At 36.9% G+C, this 20,362-nt stretch overlaps 2 protein-coding genes across 2 annotated transcripts; both read left to right on the top strand.

Annotated features, from left to right (window-relative positions):
• The first annotated feature begins 204 nt into the window (after positions 1 to 204).
• LOC106874834 (uncharacterized) lies at positions 205 to 7,905 on the top strand. Its single transcript, XM_052977671.2, has 2 exons — positions 205 to 1,042; positions 3,571 to 7,905. Exon 2 carries the CDS (start codon positions 3,966 to 3,968, stop codon positions 5,016 to 5,018), a length of 1,053 nt encoding a protein of 350 aa, XP_052833631.1. The 5' UTR covers positions 205 to 1,042; positions 3,571 to 3,965; the 3' UTR covers positions 5,019 to 7,905.
• Positions 7,906 to 8,494: 589 nt separating this feature from the next.
• On the top strand, positions 8,495 to 19,131 carry LOC128251164 (uncharacterized). The gene is made up of 2 exons (XM_089344052.1): positions 8,495 to 12,015; positions 17,476 to 19,131. Exon 2 carries the CDS (start codon positions 17,883 to 17,885, stop codon positions 18,774 to 18,776), a length of 894 nt encoding a protein of 297 aa, XP_089200178.1. The 5' UTR covers positions 8,495 to 12,015; positions 17,476 to 17,882; the 3' UTR covers positions 18,777 to 19,131.
• Positions 19,132 to 20,362: the final 1,231 nt, after the last annotated feature.

The raw sequence follows: 20,362 nt of genomic DNA on the forward strand, positions 1-20,362 counted from the left end.
CCTGTGTTCAGTGGCTAGACCTCAAAAGGTCTGGAACGGAAAAACATCGAGATGGTGTGAAGCTAGAGTTTTATAGTGAGCAGTCAGCTCACACTGAGGTTTAGAAGAGACTGTCTCACGTGACCTTATTTGAAGGCTGCAACTGGTTGGGTTGCATATTGGTGCACAATAGAGCAAGAGACAAATTGCCCCAATACCAACCAATCAGAGTAGTGGACACAACAGGGTCCAAAAGGGCGGCCGAAGACTAGCTGTTATCTACTACGTCCGTATTTATGTATATGTAACAGAGAGAGAGGAATTTCCCTCAAGCGTACGCTACACATGCAAAAAAAAAAAAAAATACATAACACACAGCCTCACTCTCTTTCTCCTCTCACTTCAAATCAAACGTCGCCTTCAAAACGTCATGAAAACAAAAGTAAATAGATAAAAAATCTTCTACGGAAATTAACGAACAATCATATAGTCCCATATGATTGAATTTTGACAGACATGAGGGGTATACCGAAAGAATGCCGCTTTTCGTACGCTATGCGTAAAAATAACTCCAAACGAGGATGTTTTGAAGTATAGATTATCGTGTGTTAAACATCTAAAGCGTGAGAGAGGATGCAAACCACTAACTGAAGCCAGAGTCCCTTTTATTTCGCCCAGTTCGTTAACTGGTTTGCAATAAACGTCCTTGTCTTCAGCTTGTTTCTTGCAAGTTCACGGACAATGTCGTACAGGAGTAAACATAAAAAGAAGAATGTTAGTTTGATTTTAATTGAAGTAGAACTGAAATTTGTAATATAAATCTTTAGATATTTACACCTGTTTATTCGCTTATTTGCTCACGTGCGATTTCAAAGTACCTTTCACTTTCAATTTGTGTTTTTAGCAAGTTTCAATTGGCAACCCTCTTTCTCCCTCTACCGGAGAATTAAAATAATACACATATAAAGGGGAATAACTTCATATTTTGTAAGATATACGTGATTAGGACGATGTCAGTTTAATTGTTGTTAATTGTGCACCGACTAATTGCATATGAGGAACGGTAAGTTGACAAAGATTTACTTGAATAATAAATCTGTAATAATGTAAGTGAGAGAATTGTTATTCTGTGAATCCTTCAACGGTACAGCAGCTCTTTTCAAGTGAAAACACACGACAACATTGGGACAAAGATATTTACTCCGCAACTTGAAAGGATAATACTTCCAGGCTGAAATGTCGATCTGTATTTTTAAAGACACACACTCCATTGTTACATATAAAGCGATATAACGAGATAAATGTTTTGTTAAATTATTTTATATTCCTTAATTCTGGTTTAAACACCCCATATAAGCTCCCATCACTTTTTTAGTTTTTGGAATTCTTGAAAATTTTTTTGCGAATTTATATTCTCCACATGAGAATTCATACGATTGTGCTAAAACCAAAGGAAAAAGGGTTGATGGTGCGTGATTTAAAGGCTATCTAGCTGTTATTTTTAGCCCATCTCTCCCTTATACCCTACTTGTTAGTGTTATATATTGAGGTTTTTCAATACCCCCCCCCCCCCAATTAAAATTTTTGATTTTATTTGCTTTAAAGAGATCGTAGCGAATTGACGAACATATACAAATCGAAATTGAATACATACAAACACATTAAAGTGGAAAGAATTTGCGTTTTACTTGTGTTTGCCTTAATATATTTGTCAACTAAATGTGGCGGTCCTATAGAATTGTCCCTCATATTGACAAATGACTGAGACCTTTGTCGATATACTGTGCTTGAGCAAACCTGATGAAATTGTAGTCGTAGCTGATGCTGGTTTTACATAACTAGCACCGATGCTGGTCGCACGTAAATGTCAACGACTACATACTTGGAGGAATTGATGTTAGGAAGGGCATTCAGCCAGAGAATCCGTGCCAAATCAGATTGGAACCCGGTGCAGCTCCCCAGCTTACCAATTTTCAGTCAAACCATCCAATTCTTGCCAACAATTGAAAATGGATATTAAATGATGTGTGGTTGTTAATGTTAAGTCCTTTCTTTTTTCTTTTGTTGCCGTCCAGGTGCGTGGGGCTCTTGCTATCATATTTCTTTACGTTTTGCGTATGTGTACGCCTGGCATAAGATTCAGCGTTCTATGGTTTCTGCCATTATCTCCACTATACCTGATATTCCCTCTTGTTTGAATGTTTTTTGCTACTGTATAAACTGTATATTTTTTTGGTTGTATCCTGTGTATTCACCCCCACCACTTTTCTTGTTGTTTTCTCTATTCTGTTATGGGGGTGCATCTGGTTGTTATGGTTATTTTTTTTTGTGGGCGGGGGAGTAATTTGCTATTCTACAGATTACCTTATTACATTTATCCATTTTGGTTTGGTTCACTGAGCTATGTAATATTTTATCTTTGTATCCTGCATCTTCTAAAGCTTTATTATAGCAATTATTGTTTTCTTTAAAAATGTCCTTATTACCGACAATCTGGATATGCAAGTGGAAATGTTTCTGACTATGGATTGAGTTATGCATTTGGGTTGAATGCTTTTGTAGTTTATGTATTTAAGGTTGTAGTTAGATTTATGGTATGGTTTGAATACACTGGGAATTAGGGTTTTAGGGTTAGGGTTAAGGTTAGTGTTAGGGTTAGGATTAGGATTAGGGTTGGTGTTAGGGTTAGGGTTAGAGTTAACCTAGAAGGGACAGGCCCCTTATTTTTTGGTTAAGGGTGTTGGTAAGTTTTCCTAAGTTACTCCAATCCAGATCCCCAATGCAAACCTTCAGATCAACCTTTTCCTAGGCAGATCTCTAATGCAACTTTAAAAAAAAACAGTCAATGAGTGGAAATAACCAATAAACTGATTCCATATGGGATTTCCCAATCAAATTGCCAGCAAACCATTTTCAGCCAAACCAATTTCAACGGATTTTGCTCAAATCTGATGTCCATGTTACTTATTTTGGTTTTAAATAAAGCACTTGATCACTTAATAATCCTAGCTTAATCCCGGGCAGCGCCGGGCTATACTGCCAGTATATATATATATATATATGTATATGTGTCTGTTTACAGTTTGGCAAAAGAGAATAAGGACTAGGCATACAAAGAATAAATCCTGGGGTTGATTTCTTCAACTAAAAGGTGGTGCTCCAGCATGGCCACAGTCAAATGACTGAAACAAGTAAAAAGGAAGAATGAATATATATATATATATATATATATGTAATAATAAAGGATAAAAATGATCAAAGATTTTATCAGTGGCCAGCATATAATATAGACCTATTAAGGTAAATTCATATATAGAGAATTTATAATAGTATAAAATACAATTATAATTAAGGGCATAGAAGAGACCATGACATATATATTTAGACACATACAAGATGATGATGATGATATATTTACATAGACACATTATGAGAAGCATAGCCTCTAGAATGATGTTGGTATTCCAAACCTGACATAATGTTAGAGTTGGTCTTAGTAACGGTGATGGTTTTAGTTGTAATCCACTGTTTCATCTCTGCTTTTAAAATGTCCTCTAAATCTTACACTGTTGTTTCTCTCTTTTATTTCAGAATATCAGATGACATTGGCATCACAGTATTGTTTCCATGAATATTTATCACCTTCTAAAACTGAAAGAAAATATTGTTCAGAATAGATTTTTAATAATCCTAGAGAATTACAGTGAAATATTTCTTCTGAAGTGAGATTGATAGCAACATTTCTCTTCTTAAATGTTTGGAATGTCTACAGAGTGATTTTATACAGAAATCAAACTTCGGTAATTTTGAAAAGAATCTTACAGCATCTTCAGATATTAACAAAGATTGCAGCCGAAGGAAAGAGAACAGTAATAAAGGAATAAACTGTGGAATTGAACAGGAAATGCTTTGGCATATATTGTGCTGATAAAAGCAAAATGAGGATTGTCTGAGAAAGCTGTAGAATATATTTTTATAAAGAGGTGATGTCAAAAGAGAAACCACAATCAAGATATCAGTGTGATATCTGTAAAACGTTTTTCACTTACAAACATAGTTTAACTACTCACAAACGTATACATACAGGAGAGAAGCCATTTCACTGTGATATCTGTGGTGAATCATTCCCTGTTCGAAGTGACATAACTAAGCACAAACGTATTCATATTAGAGAGAAGCTATTTCACTGTGATATCTGTGGTAAATTATCCTCTTGTGGAAGTGCCTTAATATCTCACAAACGTATTCATACGGGGGAGAAGCCATTTCACTGTGATATATGTGGGAAATCATTCTCTCAAAGTAGCGTTTTGACTTATCACAAACGTATTCATACAGGAGAGAAGCCGTTTGATTGTGATATCTGTGGTAAATCATTCTCTGTTGGAAGTGCTTTAATATCTCACAAGCGTATTCATACTGGAGAGAAACCGTTTCACTGTGATATCTGTGGTAAATTATTCTCTGTTGGAAGTGGCTTAACATCTCACAAGCGTATTCATACTGGAGAGAAGCCATTTCAGTGTAATATCTGTGGTAAATCATTCTCTCAGAGTAGCACTTTAACCAAACATGAACGTATTCATACAGGGGAGAAACCATATCACTGTGATGTCTGTGGTAAATCATTCTCTGAAAATGGCAAATTAACCATGCACATACGTATTCACACAGGAGAGAAGCCATTTCACTGTGATATTTGTGGTAAATCATTTTCTGCAGGTAGCATATTAATTAAACATCAACGTATTCATACAGGAGAGAAGCCTTTTCACTGTGATATCTGTGGTAAATCATTCTCTCAAAGTGGCACTTTAACCAAACATGAACGTATTCATACAGGGGAGAAGCCATATCAGTGTGATATCTGTGGGAAATCATTCTCCGAGAAAGGTAAATTAAGTCTGCACGTACGTATTCACACAGGGGAGAAGCCATTTCACTGTGATACCTGTGGTAAATCATTCCCTGCAAAAGGTAAATTAACTATGCACAAACGTATTCACACAGGGAAGAAGCCATATCATTCTGCTGTTTAGGGTAAATCATTCTCTCAAAACTGTCACTTGAATAGACATATATCTATGCATATAAAAAATGTGACTATATCTTTGTCAAAGTTCATTGCATCTGAAAACAACCAATATTTTCATGTCTTTTATTCTGATAAATCAGGAAATCCATCAACTCTTCTCTATAATCATTGTTCTTTCTTTGAGATACATGTTATTGCCACATTCTGTATGCGTAGGTATATATAATGAACATAAAACAAGTGTGTATATATATCATCATCATCATTTAACGTCCATTGTCCCTGCTGGTATGGGCTGGATGGTTTGACCACAATCTAATTTTGCATGGTTTCTACAGCTGGATGGCCTTCCTAACACCAACCACTTTCCAGAGTGCTGGGTGCTTTCATGTGACACCACATGGGCACCTTTACATAGGACTGTACGGGAACTTTTACATGACGCCACATGGGTGCTTTTCTGTGGCACTTTCATGAGAGCTTTTCACCACCAGAAGGATCAGTCTTAAAACTTCTGCAGTAGAGTATGTACTTTCTTGATTACGGCAGGGTGCTAGGTATGTCTGTCCTTTGTCATCTCGCCTCAAATATATGCATACATGAATGTGTGCATGTGTGTTTCTGTCATCATTACCAACACCAACAATAACAGGAACAATATCTGAAATGGCACTCTTGGTTACAATGACAAGGGTCCTAATTGATCCAGTTAATGGAACAGCCTGCTCATGAAACTAATGTGCAAGTGGCTGAGCACTGAAGAACTGCACAGACACAGACACACGTATCTTTAATGCAGTTTTCAGGGAGAGTCAGCAGGACACAGAATGTGACAATGCTGGCCATTTGAATTACAGGTACGACTTATTAGCCGAGTGAATTAGAGCAGTGTGAAATAAAGTGTTTGCCCCAAGGATACAGTGCACTGTTGGGAATCGAACTCACATACTCAGACACATGGGCTGAATGGCCTAACCACTAAGACACGCACCTTCGCCATAGTTGGAAATAGATAAGCAAATACATTTCAAATAAAAGCCTATAATAAGGTGTCCTGGTGTATTTTGGAAGTTGAATGAAATGCCTTCGATCTTAGGTCTATGGGGATTGACTTGGGATAGCCAAAATGATATAACCACCACACCCCCAGCAGTACCTGCCCACCATCACATCTAAACCAATGCAACCCACATCATCACCACTATTGACCCAACAACTCTTGAATACAACTACATATCAGCATGTATGCCAACACGTGTGTGTTTTTGTATGTGTATTTATGTCTTTAACTCAGAATTACTACATATTTGTTTTGGATAATTAATCATAACTGCTATTGGATTTTCCTTCAGTTTCCCTTGCCTGTAAAGAAGCTATCAAGTAGGCCTAAAGGCAGTAAGGCGAAAGGAAGAATATAGGGAATGTGATGTGTGTAGAACCTAAGGCGGTGAACTGGCTGAATTGCTACGGCACTGAGCAAAATGCTTAGTAGCATTTCATCTGTCTTTATCTTCTGAGTTCAAATTCTGCTGTGGTCAACTTTATCTTTCACCCATTTGAGGTCCATAAAATAAGTACCAGTCAAGCACTGGGAGTTGATGTAATCCAAAATCTGAAGCCAGTACGAAAAGAACTTTGAAGGCGTTTTATAAGAGAGAGAGGGATGGAGAGAGAGGGACGGAGAGAGAGAGAGAGTAGATAGTGTGTGAGTAGTATGTTTGAGTAGTACAGAGTGCGTTCTGTCTCAACATATATTTCTGCGATAAGTTATTTTAGATAACCACAACCAACTATTTATTTGTATAATAGCATTTTTCACCAGACGTGTACATGCATGTTATAACAGTTCTGCACCATACAAATTTTAGATGGAAGCTATGGACTTCTTTTATATATGAGAGAAAATTAAGGATCTGATGAGGAGCTGCTATAACAATTTCAAAATGTGGTTCATGAGAGAAAATTTCACAACAGACTGGTATCATCTTGAGACTGGAATTGTTGTAGTTATTACAGCTCAAGAGAAATCACCTAAGAAGATATTCATGGATGACATAACAATACTAACAAAGAGACTAAAAGGATGTGCAAATAGTTCTGGATAGTAAATTCGATGGACGAAGTACTTGGTCAAGAATGTGGTTTAAAGCAAATAAGTAATGCAGTCTATCATTTGTGAAAGGTCAGTGGAAACAAGTGAAGTTAAAAATAGCAGGAGAACCCATGCTAAAAGTTAAAGACGATGGTACACTATCTTGTTAACTGATAAGCATTGATGAGAACTTTCAAAGTGCATATATGAGAAAAACTTTCAAACAACATATGAAAGCAATTGACAGGGAGGAGAAACCTACAATTAGAGATTTCTGGAGGAAATTCAACATAATGAATACTGTGTGTAATATAGCTGAATGATAAGATGAAGTGAAACCTTCAACTTTGAATAGTACTTGGGAAAGTATATGGCCAGATTGTATCTGTGACTTTACAAGTTTTCCTCAAGCAGAAAGTCTACATGAAATTCGGAAGGATATTGTGACACTTGCAAAGGATGTAGGATTTGAAAAAGTCAGAGAATGATGTGATTGAGTTGCTAGTGTCTCAGAGAGAAAGTTTTTCTACTAAGGAAAAGAACAATCTGAAAATACATATGAGACAACAGAAGTCTTACCAATAAACTTAAATTCAGTAAAAATATTATTGCTAAACAGTTGGCATGTACAAAGGCAGATCTGCAAGTTTTTGCTAATAATCGACGGACATTTGACATAAATCATATGATCATGGTTCTTTGAGTAATTGTTTTATAGCCATGTTCTCTCTTTGTAGCCTGTTATAACATACAAGGATATGGTACATTATATTAAAACTGGATATAAATACTGTCAAAATTGCTTCTAAAGATTATTGTCTTATTTAACCATTAATAAAGATTATCTTATATAACTATAAATGTATTCACACACAACCTACGATGTAACAATATATAAGAGCAACTATTCGACTCTATATTTTATATATATCCTACCATAACTTTATTTATATTTTAATAAAATCACACTTTCAAAATGTTCATCACTTGGCTGTGTGATAAAGAAGTTTGCTTTCAAACCACATGGGTTTGGGTTCATTCCCACTGCATAACATCTTGGATAAGTGTCTTATATACCCTGAACTGACCAAAGCCTTGCTAGTGTATTTGGTAGATGGCAACTTGAGAAAAACCTGTGTGTGTGTATATATGTATGTATGTATTGGGTCATCCCATAAATAATGCGTTTTTTTTTAATATTTATTTTTCAAAATTAAGATAAAGTTCTTTTTAATCTAAAACATACTCTCCTTCATTTTCTTCAATGCTCTGCCATCTAGCTGGTATATTTGCAATGCCCCTCTTCTAAAATCCACTTGTGTGTGACGAAAAATACTCTTCTAGTACTGTTCTGACCTCATCTACAGAATTCATATTTTTCCTGTCCAAGTGATTTTGAAGTCTGCAAAATAAATGATAATCAGATTGGGCAAACTGCTCCAGCTGTCGGAATGTTATCGCTGCATGTGGCAAGCATTATCCTGATGGTAGACCATCTTTCGTCTTGAAACCAAAGATGGTCATTTTCTGATGTTATGCAGGTGTTGATGAAGTGTTGAATGACCAAATCCAAGCTTCTCTGCTGTCTTCTCAATAGTTACAATGGGATTTTGTTCCACCAGGGTTTGCAGGACCTCCTCATCGAGCTCTACAGATCTTCCAGGATGAGGCTCGTCTTCTAGGCTGTAGTATCCGGCTCGGAATTTCTGGAACCACCGTTGACACTGGCTTATGCTTATTTTCCAATCCCCATATGCTGCATTAGTATTCCTTGCATTTTCCGTTGTGTTGTTGCCTTTATTGAACTCATAAATCAAAATATGCTGAATATGCTCCTTTGTCACTTCCACAATAGCTTTGAAAAAATAACTGTTAAAATCAAAGTGGACTCTTCCAAACTTGCACTGAGAATGAAAACAAGGTAAAATTACATCCTGTTCCCTTCCAACTTCCCCTCTGACTTTTAGTTCATACAATTGAAAAAACCGTGTTATTTATGGGATGACCCAATAATTTATGTTGTATTGTTTCAGCAAGTAATGTTTTGATGAGGTAAGAGAGTGAAGATAATCTTAAAATAAAAACTACTGTAGTAGTGCAGGTTACTTCTATTGTACTGCACTTAACTGTGCAGGCTAAGCCTCGCCAATGTTTGAACGAATTTGTAATGGCCATGCCAGCCTGGAAGCAATAAATTATGTTGAAATTTGTCTTAAGATAGATGAGGCTTAGCCCATACAGTCAAGTACTCTATGCTACATGTGTCCTACAACACTATGATGGTTTTTATTTTGACATTATATACATATATTCATGCATGTGTCTGTGTTATATACATGTATGTCTGTATCTTCTTGTCTTGATATCACATGATTGTTGCATATGAATGTCATTAGGATTGCAAATTATATGAGTAAATATGGTATTGTGTGGGGTGGGGGCATGGATTGTGTTTAAGCATTGATTAATCCTGGATGAACAAACTTGCAATATAAAACGGGTTGATTACAGGGACTTTTATGACCTTTCAAATGGAAATAAAGATTGTATTGAACCAAGGAAAGATGTTTAAATAACAAAGAAAATTTACAAAATACCTTGTACATGTGGCTTCTAACTACAGTTTGGTACCCCCACCACTGATTTTCATTTTATTTCACAATGACATCTCCTAGCATACACTAAACAGGTTTCCTTGTTTTACTTAGAAATCCATCCACATTCTCTGGCCAGTACTTGTGGAAGGGTTGATGTGGGTAGGGACCTGAGATACCTCATTACAAGGGTACAATCAGAGACAATGATCATTTCAGTCTCCAGTTGGAATCTGAAGTATAAGCAACTGAAATAATGACTATTATCCAATCATCTATTTCTTGGTCTATCCCTAGGACTGCCTTTTAGTTAGGCTTGAAGAATCTGCCTTGTGAGTCTTTTATGCAACTTTCTAACCACAAGTCTAAAATACAGGAGTTGTAATCTCTCAATGTAGAAAGAGTCCTTGATCTCCACAGTAGAGATCTTTTGGTGGAACCACATTTGGCCACTTGTATTCTTGATCATACTCTTTCAAACATCACCTAACCTTTCTTCTGCGAATTGAATGCTTGATGTGGCTCATTACTGTACCAGCACCTATAATTCTTTGAGTAGGAAAATAAGGGAAAAGAAAATACATGTATCATAAATGCTTTGACAGAGTTTTTTCTAGATCTAAAATATTAAGGAATGAAAATAAATGGAATGTAGGAGTACTATTTCCCTTTGGCAGAACAGTTATCCATCTATGCATGATTTAGTTAGTGTAGCCAACTACTTTAACTTGTGCATAAACACATGCTGCTGCCTATCACCAGACATGGGGAAGTTTTTTAGTCAGTTCTAGTCAGGCTTCCACTGAAGCAAGATGTATCATCATGTCGCTGTCTGAACCCAACACCATGTGGAAAATATCTAATAGAGAAACATTCAGCACCTCACCTTGCACACCCAATCTCCAATGCACAGCTTTCACTGGGGGAGATTGCAAGAAATACTGCAATCGGTGTTGTTTTACAGTGCTTTCAGTTTTCAGTTTTTTTTTCACTTTTAATTAGTTCTTCCAGAACATTATGGAATACAGCTTTTGTTATGCTAAACATAAAAATAACCGCAAACAAGGATGTTTTGAAGTGTTGAATATTTTGTGTTAAATAATTTGCAACGTATGAGAGGATACAAACCACAATTAAAGCTAGTCTCTTTTCTGTCGACCACTTCATTATCTACTTTGCAAGTCCTCGTCTACAGTTTGTCTCTTGCAAGTTCACCGAAAAGAAGAATGTTAATTAGATTTTATTGTTGTATTTCGGGACGGCCTTTTTTTTTTTTGCCAAATAAACACATGCACTATATATTTTTTCACTTGTTTATTACTCTCGTTCTCTCTTTTACTTGTTTCAGTCATTTGACTGCGGCCATGCTGGAGCACCGCCTTTAGTCGAACAAATCGACCCCAGGACTTATTCTTTGTAAGAACCGCTAAATTACGGGGACGTAAACGCACCAGCATCTGTTGTCAAGCGATGTTGGGGGGGACAAACACAAACATATGCACACACACACATATATATATACATATATACGACAGGCTTCTTTCAGTTTCCATCTACCAAATCCACTCACAAAGCTTTGGTCGGCCCTGGGCTATAGTAGAAGACACTTACCCAAGGTGCCACGCAGTGGGGACTGAACCCAGAACCATGTGGTCGGTAAGCAAGCTACTTACCACACAGCCACTCCTGCGCCTACTGTTCTTATTTTTAAAAACTTTAACCTATGTCCATTGTCTGGAAATCTTTCGTCACACATCTGTGACCTCTTCAGCAACACTTTCGTTTTCGTGTGTGTTCTGCTCAAGTGGAGCAAAAACTAACATGAAAATGAAAAGTGTCGCTGAAGTGGTCGCAGATATGTTACGAAAGATTTCAGGACCAGGGACATGAGTTAAAATAATAGAATAAGAACAGTAATAAACGAGTGAAGAAAAAATATATAGTGCGTGTGTTTATTTGGCAAAAAAAATTACCGTCCCGAAATACAATACCGGTTTCTACACACGATTTCACATCAGGAATCTTGCAACACAAATTCATAACCGTAAATTTGATTTTAATTAAACCGAAATTTTTTTTAATAAATTTTTTTGATATTTACATCTGTTTATTCGATTTTTTTGCTCCGGTGTTATTTTAAAGTATTTTTCCCTTTTAATTTGTGCTTTTTAGCAAGTTTCAATTGGCAACTCTCTCCTTCTACCGGAGAATTTAAGAAATACACAGCATATAAAGGGGGACAACTTCATACTTTGTCCCACGAAGAGGTCGATTTAATTGTTAATTGTGCACTGACTAATTGCATGTGAAGAACGGTAAGTTGACAAAGATTTCCTTGAATAATAAATCTGTAATAATGTGTGTAAGTGAGAGAATTGTTATTCTTCAACGGTACAGCAACTCTTTACAAGTGAAAACACCTAACAATGTTAGGACAAAGATATTTGCTCCCGAAAGTCGTCGTTTTGCTGTACAGGATAATACTTCCAGACTGAAATGTCGATCTGTTATTTGTAAATAGATTCACTATGTGAAGTGATAGAAGGAGATAAATGTTTTGATCAAATATTTTGCAATCAATCGCTTTGAGTTTCTGAGTTGTCACTAACAACTTGTCAGTTACCCTGTTTTAAACTATGATAAAAAAACAACAACAACAACAACAAAAATTACATTTTTTCGTAGCCTTGTGAATTCCTGATTGTACAGGGTGTCCACAAAGTCTGGGTATATGGAGTAAATAAAATCGTAGCATAAACAATTAAAAATAAGAAATAATAATTTCTTAAAGTATGTGTTAATTCCCACATGAGTACACGGAGTAAATAAAATCATAACATAAACAGTTAAATATAAGAAATAATAGTTTCTTAAAGTATATGTTAATCCATATGTACCCAGATTTTGTGGACACCCTGTAGAATACAAATTCGTTAGAATTTTCAGAAAATTCCAAAAATATAAACTATGAGAGTTTATATGCTGAGCTTAATGCAGATTTCCTAGGAATTTTAAAATAAATATCGTGCACGAGTATGATTTTGTTGTGCAACGATTATGATCAACTTATTAAATGGTTTAAAAGATTTATAATTCTAGCTTAACTTTGTGCGTGTGATTTTGGCCATAATTGTTGATCTGTAAAATTTATCTCTAATCGCAAGCTGGCTGCTCTATTACTTTGAACTTTCCATCAGCTTCTATCACACGTTGCTCAGCACGACTATAATTACCATCATCTCGGACAAATGCCGCACTTCAGTTCTCAACGAAAGAATACCTGAAAAACATTTGAATTGACATACAGTTTACAGTCCCAAAATAGTGGAAATAAATTGTTTAGAATATGAAAGTGAATTGCGATAGAAAGTAAAAGTGACGACATTGAGATCCCGTAATTTGTGACTTTTATATAATGTTGACACATGGTATATTCGGTATGTGATGTGCCAGCGTATCCAATACATAAATGTGTGTGTACGTATGGCTGTGTGAAAAGAAGCTTGCTTCCCAACCAGGTGGATCTGGGTTCTGTCCCACTGCTTGGGCAGCTGTCTTCTTCCATAGACTGAGAAGTTATTTTGCATCTATTCACTAGTTTCTTTGTCAAATATCTAGAGTTTAAGGTGCATACTTTATTCCTAGCACAATTACAGAGACCGTGTACCCTGTTCCTATTATTTATTGCGTTATAGTTCCTGCTACATGACTCTGCTGCGCTTGTTTCTAACAATCTGCCGTATTTTGTAAGCTTTCAATCCATAGGTGTTTGTGGTCTGCTATTTCTAGCGATTCACACTTCCTGTCTTCCCTCATTTGCTGGCTCTTAGTTTATTACCCCCCACCCCCACCCCGTAGTGTGTGTTATATTGGTATTAGCATTCGAGTCCCTTCTGTTATTAACTATTCTTGTCCTGTCAGCTAGTTTAATATTATCAATATTGCCGTCAATGAGTTCATTTTTCTGGTCTATTCTAGATTCATTAGTCTTTCGGAAGTGAGATGTAGTCTTCTTGCGTTGCGTGTCCCTATTATCTGCACTAGTGGAAAAAGTGAGCTGGACATTGCGGGTATTTGGTATTTGGTAGACTTGAAAAAGTGTTTCTCGATCGTAGTGTAGGACTGCTTCAGAATGTTGGAAACTATTTGTCCCCCAAATCCAACATTGTACCATAGTCCTTGAATTCCTATTACTATGTATTGTGTACAATATGTTGTACTTGAGAAGACTCATCAAGTCAAGTGAAATTGTAGTCGTGGCTGATACCTGGGTTGCATAACTTTCACCTGTGCCATAAAAAGCACCCTTTGAATATTGGGTGATATGCCGTACTTGAGAGGACCCTATTACTTTGGGCATTATTATGTATTGTGTACAATATGCTGTGTATGAGAAGACCTGTAAAGCGAAGGGAAATCGTAGTTGTGGTTGATTCCAGTGTTGTGTAACTTACATGTAAAAAGCACCCTTCAAATGTTGGGCCTCACAGAGGCAGTGAGAAATGACTGAGACCTTTGTTGACATACTGTGCTAGAGAAGACCTTTCAAGCCAGGTGAAATCGTAATCGTGGCTGATACCAGTGTTACATAAGTGGCACCCATGCTGATGGCACGTAAATATCACCCACTATACTCTTGGAGTGGTTGATGTTAGGAAGGGTATCTCGCTGTAAAAGCCATACCAAATCAAATTGGAACCTGGTGCAGCTTACCAGTTTTCAGTCAATCTTTCCAACCCATGCCAGCATGGAAAACGGACGTTAAATGATGTTCATGATGTATGGTTGTTAATGTTAGAGCCTTTCTTTTTTCGGTGGTGGCTGTGTGGGTATGTGGGGCTCTTGCTATCATATTTCTTTGTTTTGTGCATGTGTACACCTAGGATAGCTTACTTCACTTCTAAGGTTTAGTGTTCTATGATTTGTGCGATTATTTCCACTTGGTAGTTGCACCTGATATTACCTCTCGTTATAATAAATAAATAAGTTACAGTAACTTATATGTTGTAGTAAAAGCAACATGTTCTTTGTCTATCTCCTTAACTTCTTGGAGACTTTAGGTATAATTATACTAATGTGTCCATCTGTTCTAATTTAATTAAATTCTATGTCTTTGTGCAGCTGAGGATTGCTCTGCATTTTAAATTGATGTAATGATTGCATTGTTCAATTAAATGGAGTTGCATGAAACGATCGTACTGCATTACCTCTAGATATCCTTGTTGCTTATTTTGTTGCGAAGACTTATTGGGGCAAGCGAAAGCAAAATCGGGATGGCACCTGTGCCCAGCGTCGCCTTTCTGGCACTTGTGCCCGTGACATGTGCAAGGATTTTCAAGCGAGATCATTGCCAGTGCCCCTGGACTGGCTCTTGTGCAGGTGGCACATAAAATACACCATTTTGAGCGTGGTCGTTGCCAGTACTGCCTGACTGGCCTTTGTGCCGGTGGCACGTAAAAACACCCACTACACTCTCGGAGTGGTTGGCGTTAGGAAGGGCATCCAGCTGTAGAAATGCTGCCAAATCAGATTGGAGTCTAGTGTAGCCATCTAGTTTCACCAGTCCTCAGTCAAATCGTCCAACCCGTGCTAGCATGGAGAGCGGACGTTAAACGACGGATGATGATGATGACGATATATATATATATATACACACAAAGATATATATACTATTTGTCTTTCTGTCTTCTTCCCTGCTTTCCACGGCACTTCTTCATTCCTGTATTCTGATGGAAGAAAGAAACCTGAATGACTCTTTCCCTTCTACTGTTCAAGCAGGAAAACTTGTCCCTCTGGTCATGTTTTTGAATCTTTTCTTTTTTTCATTATTCTCATTCATTACATGTTTCTCTCTCACTCTGTCTCTCTATGTATGCTATCAATCAGTTTCATTTCTCTATTTCTTCTCCATAGAGAAAGAGCCGGACTCTAACATAGATTCAAGGCTCCTTCATTGGAACTTTTATCAACGTCATCTAGGTATTTGTGCATATGTGTGTGTGTGCAGTATTTGGTGTTAGTGTATGCGCAGATTTGTATGTTTGTTTTATGGATGCGTTTTTATGTCTAGATGCATGCATATGTATTTATGTGCTAAATTTTTGGAAAGTTTTACATATCTTTACAGTTCCATTGATGGCTTGAATCTGTAATGTATGTATGTATATACTCTTTTACTTGTTTCAGTCATTTGACTGCGGCCATGCTGGAGCACCAGCTTTAGTCGAGCAGACCGACCCCAGGACTTATTCTTTGTAAGCCTAGTACTTATTCTATCGGTCTCTTTTGCCGAACCGCTAAGTTATGGGGACGTAAGCACACCGGCATTTGTTGTCAAGCGATGTTGGGGGGACAAACACAGACACACAAACATATACACACACATTCATATATATATACATATATACGATGGGCTTCTTTCAGTTTCCGTCTACCAAATCCACTCACAAGGCTTTGGTCGGCCCAAGGCTATACTAGAAGACACTTGCCCAAGGTGCCACGCAGTGGGACTGAACCCATAACCATGTGGTTGATAAGCAAGCTACTTACCACACAGCCACTCCTGCGCCTATATATATATATATATATATATATATATATATATATATATATGTGTGTGTGTGTGTAAGCATATATATATGTAAACATATACATATACGTGTGTGCACATACATAGGTGTATATCATCATCATCATCTGTTTTCCATGCTGGCATGGGTTGGACGGTTTGACTGAGGTCTGGAGAGCCAGATGGCTGCACCAGGCTCCAATCTGATCTAGCAATGTTTCTACAGCTGGATGCTCTTCCTAACATCAACCACTCCACGAGTGTAGTGGGTGTTTTTTACGTGCCACTAGCACAGGCCAGTCAGGCAGACCTGGCACTGGCCACACCTATGATTGCATCGGCCATGGCTGTGATCTCACTTTAGTTGCTTGGTCTTCTCAATCCAAAGGTCTCGGTCTCCTGTCATTGCTTCTATGAGGCCTAACGTTCGAAGGTCATGCTTTACCACCTCATCCCATGTCTTCCTGGGTCTACCTCTTCCACAGTTAGGGTGTGGCACTTCCTCACACAGCTGTCCTCATCCATACGTAACACATGACTATACCAGCACAGTTGTCTCTCTTGTACACTACATTTGCTGCTTCTTATGTTCAACTTTTCTTTCAGGGTGCTTGCACTCTGTCGTGTATGCACACTGACATTACACACCCAGCGGATCATACTAGCTTCATTTCTTTCAAGCCTACACATGATCTCAAGAGTGTTGGCTCATGCTAATTAAAAAGCACCCAGAACACTGGGTTGACATTAAGAAAGGTATCTATCTGTTAAAACCATGGCAGAGCAGACAGTAGAGCAGGGTGCAGTTCTCTGGCTTGCCAGCTTCTGTCAAATTACCCAACCCATACTAGCATGGATAACAGACTTAAATATTGATGGTGATGATGATGATGTCATAGTCGAAGGGAAAAGGGGTAATGTCTATGATCTATTTTAGGGTCTCAAAAACTAGATGGTAGTGGTGGTGTGGAGGGAAAGTTTCAGATAGGAGACATCGCCTGGATTCTTGCAATGAGGTGGATACTACTAAAGATGCCCAAAGCACCAGCGGTGGTGGGGGAGGGGTGTTAAACTGAGTGAGGGATTATGTTTGATACCAATAAAGCAATCCCAGATATACTATGGCTGAAAATAAGAGAGAGAGAGAGAGAAGTAAAAAAAAAATGTCCTCTATATCTTACACTGTCATTTCTCTCTTTTATTTCAGATGATCGGACGACATTAGCATCATGGCATTGCTTCCATCATCAGTATTTATCACCTTTTAAAACTGAAAGAAAATATTGTACAGAAAAGATTTCATAACTGTAGAGAATTACAGTAAAATATTTCTTCTGAACTGAGATTGATAGCAACGTTTCTCTCCTTAAATATTTGGAATGTCTACAATGTGATATTGTACACCAATTAAACTTGGATAATTTTATAAAGAATCCTACAGCATCTTCAGATATTACCAGAGATTGCAGTTGATGGAAATAGAGTTGTAAAATTATTTGTTAGCAATAAACTTTTGAATGAAAATAGGAAATGTATCCATGTGATGATAAAAGTAAAATAATGGACAAATGGATTGTGTGAGAAAACTGAAAAATATATTGTTATTGCAAAGAGATGTCGAAAGAGAAACCACAATCAAGATATCAGTGCAATATCTGTAAAACGTTTTTCACTTACAAACATAGTTTAACTACACACAAACGTATACATACAGGAGAGAAGCCATTTCACTGTGATATCTGTGGTGAATCATTCTCTGTTCGAATTGATTTGACTAAACACAAACGTATTCATTCTGGAAAGAGGCTATTTCACTGTGATATCTGTGGTAAATTATGCTCTTGTGGGAGTGCCTTAATATCTCACAAACGTATTCATACGGGGGAGAAGCCAGTTTACTGTGATATCTGTGGTAAATCATTCTCTCAAAGTAGCTGTTTAACTTATCACAAACGTATTCATACAGGAGAGAAGCCATTTGATTGTGATATCTGCGGTAAATCATTTCCTGCTGGAAGTTCTTTAACATCTCACAAGCGTATTCATACAGGAGAGAAACCATTTCACTGTGATATCTGTGGTAAATCATTCTCTTTTCGAAGTGCCTTAGTATCTCACAAGCGTATTCATACTGGAGAGAGGCCATTTCACTGTGATATCTGTGGTAAATCGTTCTCTGAAAGAAGGAATTTAACTAATCACAAACGTATTCATACTGGAGAGAAGCCATTTAATTGTGATATCTGTGGTAAATCATTCTCTCGAAGTAGCAATTTAACTGTCCACAAGCGTATTCATACTGGGGAGAAGCCATTTCACTGTGATATTTGTGGTAAACCATTCTGTCAAATTGGGAATTTAACTGATCACAAGCGTACTCACACAGGAGAGAAGCCATTTGAATGCGATATCTGTAGTAAATCATTCTCTCTTCATAGCACTTTAACCAAACATAAATGTATTCACACAGGGAAGCAGCCATTTCACTGTGATTTCTATGGTAAATGATTCTCTTGAAGTGAGAATTTAGCTGATCACAAATGTATTCATACTGGAGAGAAACCATTTGAATGTGATATCTGTGGTAAATCATTCTCTCACAGTAACACCAACCATAAACATATTCACACGGGTGAGAAACCATAACACTGTGATATCTGTGGAAATCTTTCTCTCAAAATTGATTCTAAAAATCTTTGTCTTATGTAACCACAAATAAAAGAAATATCTTGCCTAACTGTAAATGTATTCACACATGACCTACCATGTAACAGTATATAAGAGCAACTACTTGACTCTATATGTTATATATATCCTATCCACAATTGTATTTATATTTTAATAAAATTGCCCTTTCAAAACATTCATCACTTGGCTGTGTGATAAAGAAGTTTGCTTTCAAACCACATAGGATTGGTTCATTCCCACTGCATAGTATCTTGGACAAGTGTCTTATATATGCTGAGTTGATCAAAGCTTTGTCAGTGCTTTGGAAGGTCCTTCGTGTGTTTGTGTGTGTGTATATATATATAGTATATGTATGTATGTATATACACTATGTTGTAATGTTTCAACAAGTAATGTTTTGATCAGATAAGAGAGTGAAGATAATTTTGAAATAAAAACCACCATAGTGGTGAACATTACTTGCATCATATAGCACTCGACTGTGCCAGCTAAGCCTTGTTAATCTTAAGACGAATTTGTTATGACCACACCAGCATGGAAGCAATAAATTATGTTATGATTTGTCTTTAGGCAAAGCTTCACCTGTACAGTTGAGTGCTCTATGACACAAGTGTCCTACAACAATATATTGGTTTTTATTTTAAGAGTATATATATATATGTGTGTGTGTGTGTGTGTGTGTTGTGTACCTGTATGTATCTTCTTGTCTTGATATCATGTGAGTGTTGTATATGAATATTGTTATGATTGCAAATTATGTATGAATAAATATGGTATTTTGTTGGGTGGGGGCATGGGTTGTGTTTAAGCATTGATTAATCTTGAATGAACAAGCTTACAATGTAAAGCATGTTCATTATGGATTTTTATGACATTTCAAATGGAAATAAAAATCATGTTGAACCAAGGAAAGATGTTTAAATAAAAAAGAAAATTTACAAAAATACCTTGTATATGGTGTCTAACTACAGTTTAGTACCCCACCACTGATTCTCATTTTATTTCAGAATGACATCTCATAACCTAGATTAAACAAGTTTCCTTGTTTTACTTCGAAATCCATCCACTTTCTCTGCCCAGTATTTGTGGAAGGGTTGATGAGGGTAGAGTCATGAGATATCTCATCAGTGGAATACTATCAGACACATTGATCATTACAGTCTTCAAATTTTCTATGAAGAACTCCAAAATTGATTCACACACCCTGCACCACCTCATCTTGTTGTCTAAAACTGAAAATGAATTGCCGAGAAGAGAAAGTAAACAGAAATATATTTTACATACCTGTCGTACACGTCAGTTTTGTTTTTTGTTTTTTTTTTGCTTTAAAGGTAGACGATTCTCATAGAAGCAAACACGATATTGAATAATTCTCCGTCACTCGTCTATGACCCTACCACTTTTTT

The sequence above is a fragment of the Octopus bimaculoides genome, chromosome 28, assembly GCF_046866305.1.
Source record: "Octopus bimaculoides isolate indiv1 chromosome 28, ASM4686630v1, whole genome shotgun sequence".
Taxonomy (NCBI): Eukaryota; Metazoa; Mollusca; class Cephalopoda; order Octopoda; family Octopodidae; genus Octopus; species Octopus bimaculoides.